General features: G+C 35.1%; 2 protein-coding genes across 2 annotated transcripts in view; one reads left to right on the top strand and one right to left on the bottom strand.

Moving 5' to 3' along the window:
- rpl31 (ribosomal protein L31) overlaps window positions 1–15214 on the bottom strand; it is an 810223-nt gene that overhangs the window by 754237 nt on the left and 40772 nt on the right. The gene's annotated exons all lie outside the window — the stretch shown is intronic.
- The window catches only part of LOC114650756 (TBC1 domain family member 8), a 182137-nt gene that overhangs the window by 143689 nt on the left and 23234 nt on the right, over window positions 1–15214 (top strand). Inside the window, exons 7-11 of the mRNA XM_028800580.2 lie at window positions 1700–1891; window positions 8985–9143; window positions 9749–9899; window positions 14353–14567; window positions 15000–15117. Of these exons, the coding sequence (XP_028656413.2) occupies window positions 1700–1891; window positions 8985–9143; window positions 9749–9899; window positions 14353–14567; window positions 15000–15117 (835 nt within the window). The remainder of the gene's footprint in view (window positions 1–1699; window positions 1892–8984; window positions 9144–9748; window positions 9900–14352; window positions 14568–14999; window positions 15118–15214) is intronic.

Genomic DNA, 15214 nt, shown 5'->3' with positions numbered 1-15214 from the left:
TGTTAACAAATTAAAATGACCAAAATGGTGTGTTCAAGCAGAGATGGGGTTTGACAATGCAATAGTTTTCAAGATGACACTGAGATCTGGGATTTTATATTGTCTATTTTATAAAATCTACACTGGTAATGTTTTTAAGTGCTTTATATAGCATTTCAGAACCCCATTTTTTAGATTAGCGGAGGTTCTAAACAGTAGATGAGGATTATTTCTGTTGTCTTCTAGTAATCTGGAATAGTAGTTAGTTAGAGGGGGAGCTGTAGATTTTCCATAATTTAGTCTGAGTTTCTCATAATATTTACAGATTATGACACAGAGTTACAATCTAGATATCGCATTGTTCTTGTATTAATATTTAAATGTAATTAATTAGGAATCAGAGGTAACTTTATTTTATGGATTTGTATTTAAATTTTGTAATTAGATCCAGTGTTTGAGTGTGACAGTGAGTTTATCAGACAAGTAAAACATTTGCTAAAATGTTAGTTTTGACATGTGATATTAAAATCGCCCCTCGATACTTACATGATCATAGTTTATAACTAAGTCAGATAAATTGTTTCCAAAATTAGACATGAACAATAATTATGGGCCTGGTGGTCTGTAAATAAGCACTACAGTTGTGCCAGAATCTTTTTCAAATTTGAATACATGTATTTTAAAGAATTTAAATTCACTTAAACTTTTAGAAGTGGATGCAGTTCAACACAGAGAATTACTTTGTACTTAAAATTGGCTTTTCTTTTTCATTCCACATTCTTTTTGTGCTGCAGGAATCACTTCAGTAGCTGAACTAGTTACTAGCTGCTATAGCTTTTTATCTTAATTTGCAAAAACAGCCTCTCTGCAGCAAGAATAGCTTGTCATACTCAATGAAGAGCATAGATCATATAGGCACCAGCCATATGCTCTGAAACCTGGAGAATAAATCACTTGGAGGTTTCTGAATATGTACATAATATTCAGTTTACAATTAAACAGTGATAATACCACCCTCCCCAATCAGTCAAACAGTATTTTATATGGTGCATTTTATAGTATGCACAATCACAAATCATAAGATAAAAAAGGACTTTGCAGCAACAACTTAATGAAAGGATAAAATATACAAAATGCTATTGAAGGGTGAAATGCTAAAAATGTCCTATATCCATGCAAAATTACCCATCGTTTTCTTTAGTGAAAAAGGTGATAGCCTCTTAAGAAAGAAACATGCCACTCATAAGTAAATAAAATATGTACATTGGTACCAACAAAGGGTGAAATCGTAGAGTGGCAATAGCAATACAGTAAAAGTGAAAAGAGGACCACTGTGAAATTCATTGTTCCAGAAATTAAAACAAATTGGTATACATGTTCTGATCTTTTTATAAAATAAATTACAGTATGTTTAAATTGTTGATTAACATTTGCATATTTTCAATAATACTGAATATAATTTTAAGCAGTTAAGTTTGCAGTACAGTAACTCTATATTACTTTACTCATAAATGTTGACATAATTTTGTTTAACCCGTGAATATGGTTTATCAAATCAAAAGTGGATTTCACAAACAAAAGAAGAGTTCAGAGTGGCGAAGTAATGTAAAACAATGCAGGTCGAAAATTTCTCTTTTATGCTGTTCTTTTTAAATTGTATACTGTGTGCTATGTAAACTTATTAGTAGATATAATGTGAAGATGTCTTTTCTTTGAATAGGTGATCTCAGTAGAGAAGATGGAGAACACCAGTCATTTGCCTAATCCTATCATCATCAGCATAAGAAGCAAAAAAGCATTCCAGTTTATTGAAATTAAGAGGAGAGACAGCCTGGTGGAAGCCATATTAAAACAACTGGAGAGTGTGCGCAGTAAAGACAGAGTGTGCCACAAGTCCCCAAGCAAAGCACTGGTAGGTGCTTACCACTTTACTTATCAGTTTTAAAATCTGCAGATATATTTTATGCACAGGAAAAGTAGAAAAAAAGTGCCACAATCTCAGTGGCACTAAAGTCACAGAAGTGGTTCACAGGTTAATATTTCGTCAATATATACCATACCATTTTCTAAGCCCACTTAACACAGAGCAGGCTTGTAGGAGGCTGGAGCAAATCCCAGCAAGAATATGGTGCAAGACAGGAACAATTCCTTGTACAGGGTGCCAGTTCATCACAGGTTGAACACATTCATACAAACAAACATACACAAACTAGGTCCAATTTAGTATCACCAGTCCACCTAACCAAGCATGTATTTGTACAGTAGGAGGAAACCCCCATAGTCAAGGGGAGAATACACAATCTCTATGTAGGGAGCACCTAGGACACATATTCTGATCTCCCTACTGCAAGGTAGCAATGCTACCACTGTGCCACAATGCTGCCCTATTTTAATATATATTATTAATTATATATACTAGGTGGCTTTGCCCCCTGCTTGCTTCGCTCACCAAACCCCCTGCCTGCGCTACACGGCAGCAACTTCACGTCTCTGCCGCTCGCAAACAACAAAACTTTTAATTCTCATAGATAGGCCTCTTCATTGGGAAGTAACACTACTTTTCCCTGATGGCAACACGAATTAGACGATCTACAAGTCTCTGACCTAAAGTTTAAATCCGAAATATATTCAATCTCTTTTCACTGTTCCATTATTTCACCGAGTAATAATTTCCATTTGTTTGTGCTAATGCGATCTTTACTATCATTTTTTTGAGACATTCAAATTTTCGTACTTCCATTATCTCTAACCTGCTCTGCAAGTGTATCGCACCGTTTTTGAATTCTTTACGACGTTCTACTTTGTCATCTACTCTTTATCTTTTATTTCCGGCCCTCCGCGTGGTTAAATCTCTTGGCACAAAGTCTTGTCTCGTGGGAAGTGTAAGTGTCTCTCTTCAAAAGATCACGTCTCGTAACAGGATAAAAAGTCACGTCTCCCAAGATTTTTTTATTATAATAGAGTGATACTTTATATAAAGTAATCATCTGAATTGGTGAAAAAATTAGATGACCCCAAAAAATTAAATTACATATGATAATCTAATAAATAAAGAAATATATTCTGGGTAATTTAGATTTTATGTTTATTACAGTATGTTACACAGATGTCCATGTAAGTTGCTATGCATCATGCACATATTCAGGCTTCAATGTGAGCATTTGTTTTTCACTTACTGCAAGAAAAGAATTATATACAGTAGTCTCAAATAGAATTCAATTAATGTTTTAACCATTCTCATGGTAATTTAAATAGATAGATAGATAGATACTTTATTAATCCCAAGGGGAAATGCACATACTCCAGCAGCAGCATAGTGATAGAAAAATAAAGTCAAGCACGGAGCTGCTGAAAAGGCTGCCACTCTCGGCGGCGCCTGAGTCATTGGATTTAGTCTCTTGTGTTAAAATTTAAATAGTAAATATTAAAGTTATAGGCATTCACAGAAACACTACAACCTGCTTTTTGGCCAAGGTGATAACTATTTCACACCATATTTTTTTTTTTTTTTTTTTTTACAAAATCAGATATACTCTTTTGAAAAGTAATTAAAACTTACCTTGCAGACTCCAAAGCTTGTGTAACTCAGAATGTGTATGAAAAGTACTACATTTAATAGACATTGAATTTTAAAATTAATATATTTCTCTAATTTTTTTTTCTCTCAGTGATTGATATTTAATTAGCTGAAAATGAAAGTATACAATAAACTGCAAGTGATAGCTGACTTGAATTCAGATGTTAAGCTACATAGTTTTATTTGCTAGTTTATCTTCTTAGTATGTGGTTGCATTTATTTCTGTTATGATTATTGGTCATTCTACATACTAAACTAAGTTGACTTTTATACATTTGTTTACATTCTTCTAACCTGTATTTCATACTTCAACGGTAACATGTGACATTTTCTGTTACCTAGGCACAGATAGCAGAGCCATTTAACTGTTATTATGGAGCAGTAACACAAAATAGTCAAAAAGGGGTAATCAGACCTTTAAATAAACAAATAGTTGACCAGGATGTTGCTTGTTAGTCTCAGGAACAGGCCTCACCCCCAGGTAAGCTGGTCCCAAATTAAGGATTCTGAGCAAGACGTGCACAGGCCCAAAATGGGGCTCACGCCTTAACAGTTCAGAAAATACTTAAAGTGCACAAAATGCACAAAAGTATTCTTCAAGGTGTTTGGTAGCATCTATTGCTGATGGAGGTACCAATTAGATTTTATTAAGGTTTGTACAATTAACACTTTTAAAGTGCACAAATTTAATCTAAATGTATAATACTGCTCCCAGCATTCTTTTCATTGTATCTAAAATTAAGATAATGGAAGCATTTTTGACTACTGAGTTATATTACAATTAATGTATTTGTAAGAAAAAAAATTGTGGTAATTTGTATTTCTCATAAAGCTGTTTGAATTAATTAAAATTAACTCCTAATACAAATGGGTTTGGATAACATAGTTTTGCGCTAAACATACAATTTGCTTTTAAAGGTATATTTTTACAGTCAAACTAACTAGTATCTGATCATCAGTGATTTTTGAATCACTTGATGTTTTTTTCTATAAACACAAGCTTTTACAGATGAATATTGGAGCACACAGAAGAGATGAAGACTAGACTGTCATTCCATATCTGTACAGACTAAACATACATAATTCATACAAAACTACTACGGCTTGAGCATTTAAAATCCTATTTTTCCTATTCCTATTACAAAATATATATATATCAATTGACACTTTTAAAATACAATTCCAAACAGAGACAAGAAGACATTAGGAAAAAGAAGGAAATTTGGTGATTTTTAAAAATTATCTATTTTTTGATACAGATGTTTATTAAACCAGTTAGAAAGGTTGTGCTTGGTACTGTTGTAGAGGAAAATGCTATTTACCTTGAAAACATATTTGAAGTATTACTTAAGTGAATCCTTAACATGTACAACGTAATGAAGAGATATTCTTCAAATCTGATTATCCGTAGTATTGCTTAAATAAAAATTGTTTGAGTGCATTGTCAAAAACAAGAGGAGAAAGGGCACATCCTTTCCCTGTTGACGCATAGTCAACTGCCTAAGTTTAGATTATTAACAAGAATTTAAACTTGATGTTTAGAACTCCAAATCGTTTTCTACTTCCAGAGATGGCAATACCTCTGGTTTCTATGATATGAATAGGTATATATTGATTTAGACACAGTAAAAATAAAAAAAAAAAAAAGTCCATTTTTAATTAACCTGCCCTGTCTTAGAAGCAGTACTTCAATAATCTAAATTGTTAACAAGTGCTTCTGCCAGAATCTTGATGTGGATTTTTAAGAGAAATGGGAGTAAAGGTTTCTCAGTTTAAAGAGTTTGTATTTGTATTGAGAAAAAAATATATAGAAGCCTTCTTCAATCTTTCAACTTATTTTGTGCTTCTCTGGATATTTTGAAACTGCAGTAATGATAGTTCTAAAAAAGACAGAAACAGCTGAGGTCTTTGTAGTCTTTCAACTACAATTATATCAACATTTTTTTTCAAAACGGTGTTTTTCACTGAATCCAGTATCTTTATAAAATCATTTGAAGGATTTTGGTGCACACTGTTTCCTGGCAATGGGTTTGCATTGGCGAATGCTGCTGCCTTTCTTCTTACTCTAGAAAGTAGTGATGAGTCCAAGACCAATTTTTAGGTGCAATTGCATTTAAAGCAACAAATAGCTACTGCAATTGCCATGTCTCTCTGCCCACTTGAAATAATTTGACTCCCAGTGGACCAATTTTGCTGAAACTTGGCATATTTATTCTTTATGAAAATTTGTCAGAAAAGTTACATTTTAACTGAGCAATCTTAAATAGAGCACGCTGTACACATTTTTGATCATTTTAGAATCCCCTATTAACAATCACCGGCATCTTAAGTTAAACATTTTGTGCGACTTCAGTTATGGATTAGTTTGCTGTTTTAAGTTTACCTTAATTCAGTTCACTTCAACTTGTATATTTTGCACATCCTAACAAAATGGTAGTCCAATGCAGTGGGAGTGACAGCAGCTAATGTGTCCTTCTACTTGAGATAAGATGACCGTAAAATTAAAAAATCAACAAAAGCCAAAAATCTCAGTTCCAGGAGTGAATGTTACAAGACAGGAATTATGAAAGTGTCACTCAGTCACTCATCAGCATTGAATTTACAAATATGTACTCAGTGTTTACATTACACTAAAGACAATTTCATGGCTGCATTATCAACACGTTACAATGATTGAATATTTATCTGATACTATAGTTTATGACCAAAGCTCTAGATTTACACTCCTTCATGATCCAGGGTAGTGAACAATTTTAGCCTGAGACCAGATTTTAACTTTCTACCAAGTACTTCTTTCAAAAATTTTATATTTAAAAAAATTAGTCATAGACACTCCACAACCAAAAACTAACATTAAGACATCAATCAATGTTATTTGTCCATCCTTGAATTAGAATCTGTTGTCTATGAAAGTTATTGAACTACCACAAGCCTATTTTGGCTCAATTTAACTACACAACATTGTGAATTGCTGTTTAAGAGAAATATTTAATGTAGTTTACTAACCCATGCATTTGTACTCTAATATCACTGTTATTTTAGTATACCAGTCACTTTCACAACTCTATTTCTTAACGGATTCTTTGGTGAAGTAATTACAAAGCTTTAAATGCTCCAACTTTCAAATCAGTTATCTAAGCCCCTAAATGCACCTGGATGTTAGGCCAGGAATACATTGTGTGCCTTGTTAGTAATTTCAGTGATTTTTTTTTTTCAAGGATATGTTTTCTGCTGAGGTTTTCCTACATGTATTTCTACTACTATAGATGGGATGTTATGTGTCTTATTCATTTTTAATAAAAGAACTAGTAGTGACACAGCTGCTCACTTTTGCTTCATATAAATTATATTAGCAAATTGCAGACACCTGTTCACCTGTCTTTTGAATTTGTTTTGTTTCTTTTTGTTGAACATTAGAGCAATCTAGACGAGAATAGCCCACTCAGCCCAACAAAGCTCACCAGTCCTATCCACTTAACTGTTCTAAAATAACATCAAGTCTAGTTTTGAAAGACCGTAACGTCCTACTGTCTACCGCACTCTTGGTAGCTTATTCCAAGTGTTTGTGGTTCTCTGTAAAGAAATACTTCCTAACGTTTGTGCCAAATTTACCATTAACAAGTTTCCAACCGTGTTCTTGTGTTCCTGACAAACTCATTTTAAAATAACAGTCTCAATCCACTGGACTAATTCCCTTCATAATTCAAAGCACTTCAGTCATGTCTTAATCTCCTTTTGCTTAAACTAAAAAAGCTCAGTTCTTTTAATAATTACTCATAATTCATCCCCTGTAGCCCTGGAATCAGCCTAGTTGCTCTTCTCTGGGCCTTTTCTAGGGCTGCTATGTCCTTTTTGTAGCCTGGAAATGAAAACTGCACACAGTACTGTAGATTAGGTGTCACTAGTGCATTATAAAGTTTGAGTATAACGTCTTTGGACATGTACTCCATACATCATGCTGTATAACCTGTTAGCCTTCTTAATGGCCTCTGAACACTGTCTGGAAATTGATAGTGTCAAGTCCATTACGACTCCTAAATCTTTCTCATAAGACGCGTACTTTCGATTTTCAGACCTCCTATTGTGTATTCAAACCTAACCTTTACTTCCTACATGTAATAATTTACATTTACTTACATTAAATTTCATCTGCCCTAAATCTGCCCAAGCCTGTATGCTGTCCAATTCCTTCTGTAACAATTTAACGGCTTCCAGATTATGTGCCAATCCACCTATCTTGGTATAATGTGCAATCTTAACCAGCTTGTTAGTATATTCCTATCCAAATCATTTATATATGAAAAATAGCAGCGGCCCTAGCACTGACCCCTGCAGAACACCACTCTTAACATCAGTCAGTTCTGATGAGGTTCCTCACGCCATCACCCTCTTAACTGAAATGTTTACATGAGAGTTCAAAATGAATGTATACAAACTAAAAAATTTTCACATGCCATTACAGTACATTCTTTGGCTTTATCTAAGCCTACCAGTGTTAAGTGTCTGTGTGAAATATATTTCAACCTTCACATTTCTTTAAATATATCAGCCATGCTTAAATGATTGTGCCAATTTCTCCATGCTAATTTGTTAAGCCATTATAAACGGATACTGATGAAGAGGCAGTTAAAACATGTGCCACTACTGGAAGCATTCTCATGATTGAGTTGTTCAATAGAGTAAATCTGTCTTCTTCAATTTGCCAGTGCATTTAATGAATTGGGTGCCAGTTCTGTAGTTTTATATGGCTTTGTGAGAATCTGTTTTTATTGCTGTGAAAGACCTCTACTTGTAAAAGGACCTTACTAGTGTGGAATAGTTGTAAAGGAATATAGTTTTAAACAGTTTTTCTCTTACATGTAAAACGTAATACATAAATACATACACTTCAAAATTTGCAAGTTGGTTATTTATTATAATAATAATAATAATTCTTTGCATTTATATAGAGCTTTACTCACTACTCAAAGTGCTCAGCAATTGCAGGTTAAGGGCCTTGCTCAAGGGCCAAACAGAGTAAAGTCCCTATTGCATTTGAATTGCTGACATTTATTTCCTGTTAAATGCACAAGAAAAGTAAAACATGCACTCCAGTCCATTCTTAAGTTCAGTGGGAATATAACTGAACTTGAATGGAAGGAATCTACAGTATTTGCTTAAAGGAGATCAGTTAATCAAAGCAAAAAGCCATTGATTATCCTGGACCTAAAAAAACAGCACTCGCATGAGTATTACAGGACTGAGACAGAAAACCGTTTCTTAAATTATCAGTTGGATATTGTTTTCTTTGTTACATTTATACAGTGTATGGCAAATATTTACATTACTAACCTCTGTCACAGTGCTGATAGTATTAGAACAATGTTTGTAAGGTAATAAAAGTTAGAGTTTGCAGCATGTCTTTTTAACTTTTTTCAATTTGTTTTAGATTTCCCCACTACCATATTACTCTATATACTATGATAGCATTTCTACAGATGATGAAACCATTGAACCTGCTGGAAATAAAAACAGACATTCACTGAATGAAGAGGCCTTAATGTCTGTCTTCCATCATGCAGAACCTCAAACAACAGACTCCAAATTTGTAAGTGTGTGCCTGTCTGGCAAGATTTTTATTAATGGCTAAATTTGGTTTTTGTGAAATTATGTTCTAAAGTGAAGCATAATGTGACAGCATATAAGATTTAAGCCATTTTTTTAGGTTTGGGCTTGTGACCCTTAAAGCCCATTTTAAACCACAAGAACAGGCATGATATTCTTTAAAATGTATTAAAAATGATTCACTTTAGAACACAGTTTTATGTGGTAACCTAATACTGTATGTACAAGGTATGTTCTTTTCTGTGTACTTGTTGTGTTTGTGTATATAATAATATTTTTTCATTCATTTGTGTTTTGCCTGAGAGCATCTTCATGTCTTCCACGCTTCCTTTTCTTACATCCTGGTATTTTTAATTGATGTCCACATGATAGTCACCCCTTTCACTGAATATTGCTCAACAACATCATTCTTGGTGGCCTTACTCTCTTTTACTTCTTAACTTACCTAATTAGCTAACAGTGAATTTTTCTGAAACATTTTTAGCAATCAAATTAGCGTAATTCTGTATATTTAAAATATAAGAATGTTAGTTGAATACAGTTGTTGACAATTTCCATTCATACTGAAATGGCTTTGTTGAAATTCAGACAATGGAGCAAGTGAAGGAACGTCTGTGGCAGGACCACTTTTCTGAGTATGGCAAAGGTATCTGCATGTTCCGAACAGAGAAGATTCAGAAGTTGGTTACCATGGGGATCCCAGAGTCACTCCGAGGGGAGCTGTGGCAGACTTTTTCCAGTAAGTACTTAACCTTAGAATTGGTGCATAATAGACCAAGTTATTCAGCTCCATTCCTAGAAGTCAGCAGCGGCTGCAGGTTTTTGCTTTCACCAAAGTTTTAATTAGAACCCATTTATTTACTGCTAAAGCAGTACATTTTTAGGGCTTAGTTTTAGTAAACTCATTTTTGAAGATTCAGAACCTTTAACTGCTTATTTAAGTTTTAAACAACTGCATTAAGGTTTTAATCACTGCCTGTTCTCTTAACTATTCATCAGTTAATAATGAGGTGCAAATGACAAAGAAACCAGCAGCTCTCCAGATAACGTGTTTCCATTTAAACCTGTGTATAGGCACCATGATGTATCTCAGTTAATAGAATGTTTTGAAATAAATGAGAGAGAAGGAAGGACCTAAGAGATACAAATCTGTTATGGACCAAAAAACTTATGGATAATATTCTCAGAAAATAAAAAATCTACAATGTGATAAATGATTTGACATAGAAGAGTAAAAGCACTAATAAGCCATATAATTAAATCCAAAGTTTCATTGTCTGCTAGGCCTGGTTTTTAATTACAAAACTGGCTGGAATGAAAACCCACTGCACCCACTGCAGACCTCCAGAACTGGAGTTGAGTATTCCGATTTAGACTTTTTATCCATATAAAATGATCAGTCTTTGTTTGTGTAGGAGAAGGTTAAGTTAATATCAGCCTTTGCGGTTTTCACTTTTTCAGAATTGAAAGTAATGTGACTAGATTTTTCTGACTTGTAGCAGCTTGATGTATCAAAGTAATTGTAACTATTTGTTTACATAGTGCCTTACATTAAATGAAAAATGCTACATGTTTGTAATGGTTCCCTGGCTTAGAGAAAAGCATTAGCTGCTGGTATTTAAATTGTACTGTTGGCATCAGAATCTCAGTTGTACTGGTTAGTACTAATTTTATATTAAAAGAAGAGATGCTTCATTCCAGTAAGACAAATTTTGAGGTAAGGTAGTCAGTTCAGATAAGGAAGACAACAATTTTAAGGTAAGGAAGACAGAAGTTTTGTTGTAAAGTAGTAATACGCAGTGATCATGGCATAGGTTAGTGGCAGCGTGTTGCATGTTGATTAGCACTTTCAAGTAAGACTTTCACTGCCTTCTGTTTTGTGTCATTACTCAGTATATAAACATATACCATGAAATTAATACTGCTTATACATGTTAGTGACAAATATAAATTAGAAGATGGAAATTTTCCAACATCTTCCATCCATCCATTTTCCAACCCGCTGAATCCGAACACAGGGTCAGGGGGGTCTGCTGGAGCCAATCCCAACCAACACAGGGCACAAGGCAGGAACCAATCCTGGGCAGGGTGCCAACCCACCGCAGGACACACACCCACACACCAAGCACACACTAGGGCCAATTTAGAATCGCCAATCCACCTAACCTGCATGTCTTTGGACTGTGGGAGGAAACCGGAGCGCCCAGAAGAAACCCACGCAGACACGGGGAGAACATGCAAACTCCACGCAGGGAGGACCCGGGAAGCGAACCCAGGTCCCCAGATCACCCAACTGCGAGGCAGCAGCACTACCCACTGCGCCACTGTGCCGCCCTTTTCCAACATCTTTTGCTTCAGAATTAAATGCAAACTATGAGGTTTAAACAATTAATAGGAAATAACCCCTTTTTGAAAAGCATTTTAAGAAGTTCTATGGTGTTTTTACACTAAATCACAGGTATGAATTAATTGTTTTCTTACTAAACCATTATACATATTTTCTTTAATTATAATAATAATAATTCATTATATTTATATAGTGTACATTGTTTTAGTATTGCAAATTGTAATTGAGATTTCCTGTAGCACTTGTAGCTCAAGTCTTTGTATTTATTTTTTTGTCCATAACTCTCAGAAATTCTTTAAGGCAGTGTTCCCTAAGTTCAATCCTAGGGGGACTCTTTTAACTAAAGAATATTGTTCTAACCAGTTTCACAATTAGTGAGTCATTTTCCCTTTAATTGATCTCTTCATGTAATTAGTTAGCCTTTTAATTTTCTTCTTCTATTCTGCATTTAGAAGAGTTGCAGTAATATGAGATTTATATCTGTTATACTGTATATTTAAACACTACTACTGTGTGTGTATCCATTCCCTCTGAGCAATCTGATTGATGACTTTGGCTTTTTTCTCACAGAGGACATGTAGCTAAGAGGTGGGCGCTGTCCTGAGCAAATTCCTTGGCAGAGGCAAATGGTGCTATGACCTGAAATGTCTCAGTGGAGACCCCAAAATCATAGCCCTCTGCATTTTAACAAAGAAATTTTTTTTGGTCAGTGACAGGGATGATAACACAATATGTTAGGAGTGCAAAGTTCAATTCCTGATTTTTTTAAAATTTTTTTTTTGAACAAAAAAGAGTAAAAATGACAGCAAAGTAAACGTAATGTATCGAGTGATGCTGGATTGCTAAATACTAACAAGTCACCTTCAAAGACGGGAAGTATTCGAAAGACTATGAATGATGTTTTTACAGCAAGTTATGGGGTCCTGCCTAAGCGGACAGGAGCCGAGTAAAGCACCACTAAGTGACAGAGTCAGAGAAGCAGGCTTTATGGGATTGTGCTTGAGAGAGAAGTGCTGGAAAAGACGAGTTAAAACACATGAGGATACTTGGAGAAGATGTAGGAGGAACCGTGTCAGTAAATGTAGGGCAAGGGATGTCAAATATTTTTAAATTTATTCTATTACCTGTGATGTAGCTATAGTTTATTTAAAAAAAAATAGATGTATATTTTGCCATAGCATTTAACTCTGTCTTTTTTTTAATAGGAAAGTGAATTTTCATTGTAGAGGTTGTGGAAGCCAGCCCCGGACACAGACAGACAGACACCTCCATGTCTACAGAAGCACACGTTTATTCAGCACACTATTTACAATGTCCCGCACACAGCACACGGTGCCCCTGCACCAATCACCCTTTGCCTCTGTCCTTCAAAATGTCCTTCACTGCCTCCACTCCTCTCCGCCGAGCTCTATCCTCTTTCTCCCGACTGCAGCTGCCGACTGGAGGGAGGCGGTCCCTTTTATATCCACCCAGACGTGCTCCAGGTGCTTTCCGATGGACTTCCTGCGGCACTTCCTGGTGTGGTGGAAGTGCCGCACGAGCACCCAAAAGCACTCCGGGTGTCCTCAGTATTCCTTCTGACAACACCTCCAGGTGTGGCGGAAGCGCTACCGTCCAAGGCTCCACAATCATCTGAGCGGTGGCCATTTTGTTTAATGACCCTTTGTTTCACTTTCAAATCAATATTTCTCCTTTGCATTTTGCCCCAGCTATCACTAGCACTGGTTTTGCTGCATTTGGGAGCCATGATGGCACTTCAAGGTAATATTTTTAGAAAATGAATCAGAGATAACACTGCAGCACTCAAGAGATGCGAGATACACTAGATTGGGTCTTGTTGTCTATGAGAATGTAAAGTATATGTGGGTGGATGTTGCCTGAAGAGATGTTATGCAGTGCATAACTGTAATTCACTTTTTCTGCTCCCTTAATTGTATCCTAATAAAGACTGCCAACAACAAGCACAGCAGATGCAAGAATAAACAACACTGAATAGACTAAAGAACCAGCACACATGAAACAACTGAATGAAAATGATGTTGATGATGAAAATCTTAAAAATGAAGATAATAATCTGCATATAGCATACAGAAAAGGCTTTCTTACATTCCAATAAAAAAATTAGAAAACCCAGTTTTGTAATTTCTGTATTGACACCAAAAAATCAAAATTGGGAAGTAGTATTTTGCTTAATTAAGGTGGAAGTCCAGTTAAATTTAGAAGTTGTTTGGTATGAAAACCTGCTTCCTCAAGAGTCCTGAACGACTGTACTTCTTTAGTAGACAGGTATGTATTATTTAGACATGGACAGCATGAAGGTCTTATGCAAGGATCCAAAAATAATCTTCTAACTCTGTCAGTATATCAAATACTGAATATTTTTAACCTCTTATTCAAGAGCATTGGTGTGAGGTCAAAAAACACATAAAGCTACAGTTTTATGTCCGAATATATGTAAAAGTAGGGCATGTAGTAGGCCTCATCTACTACACTAATCTGTACTTAACTGTTTGTAGCTGTTTGTTAATCTTATGTAGGTAAATGTTGTTGTCTCATTTATCACTTTAAGTTGAAAAGAAACAAAATGCTATTGGTCAGTCTCTGAAAGGAATTGATGGTATGTGTTCTGAATGGCTTTAATCTCTGGACATACCAGTTAGTAGAAGGTGGCCTTAAACTCAGCCCTTATATCTAACATTTTTATATGCTTACCCCTGTAGTGTAGGCCTTTTGATTTTTCTTTTTGTTTTCTTTAGTAGTCTCATTGTAGGTAACTTGCTTTTTGGTTATTAATGGTTTACTTTATTAATAGATGTTTATTTGTGTTTTTGTTTGTTTACTGTAGATTCCTTAAGTGATTTATCTTCTCACCCTGAATACTATGCAAACCTCGTAGAGGAGTCAATGGGCAAGTGCTGCTTAGCAACTGAGGAGATTGAGCGTGATCTACACCGTTCACTGCCAGATCATCCGGCCTTCCAAAATGAGACTGGCATAGCTGCTTTGAGAAGAGTCCTGACTGCATATGCCTATAGGAATCCAAAAATTGGATATTGTCAGGTGCTGCATTCTTTTAAATATCTTTCAGAATAATACATTATGTATGTTTTCTATGAAAATGTTAACTCTTTATTAACAGGGAACACTAAATATTTAAGTTTGGTTTAATCTTTTTATATTGATAGACAATTCATTCTTTGCTTTAATGTGTGTGTCAAATTGCAGCCCACATGCGAAATATGCTTCATTTGTGTAATATGCAGAAGTAGAAATTTCTTACTTTGCAGTGGTGTATGTTGCTGCAGACTCTTGGCACTGTTAATTTGAATGTGCAAAAACCTCTTAACAGTAATTTTTAACGTTGTGTTCTATGGGAAAGTATAGAAATAACGTTTCTGAATGCCATTTAGGCTGCAAACTGCTATTCTTGATCTATCTCAGATACCAGCCCTGTCTTACCTAGTATGGGTGATTATTGTTTTCATTTTGTAGTCCATGAACATTTTAACATCTGTACTTCTACTGTACTCAAAAGAAGAAGAAGCTTTTTGGCTGCTGGTGGCAGTATGTGAGAAGATGCTCCCTGACTATTTTAACCAGCGGGTCATTGGTATGAAATCTTTTGACTATGGCCTGTAGGCATTTTATTCTTTTCTCAATTACTCTGTCCCAATTCCTCCCAGGTTTCCCTTGCTTTCTCAAATGCC

Source organism: Erpetoichthys calabaricus, chromosome 4 (assembly GCF_900747795.2).
Source record: "Erpetoichthys calabaricus chromosome 4, fErpCal1.3, whole genome shotgun sequence".
Classification (NCBI taxonomy): domain Eukaryota; kingdom Metazoa; phylum Chordata; class Cladistia; order Polypteriformes; family Polypteridae; genus Erpetoichthys; species Erpetoichthys calabaricus.
Note: the sequence above shows the minus strand (reverse complement) of the source record. Positions and strands in the feature narration are given on the sequence as shown.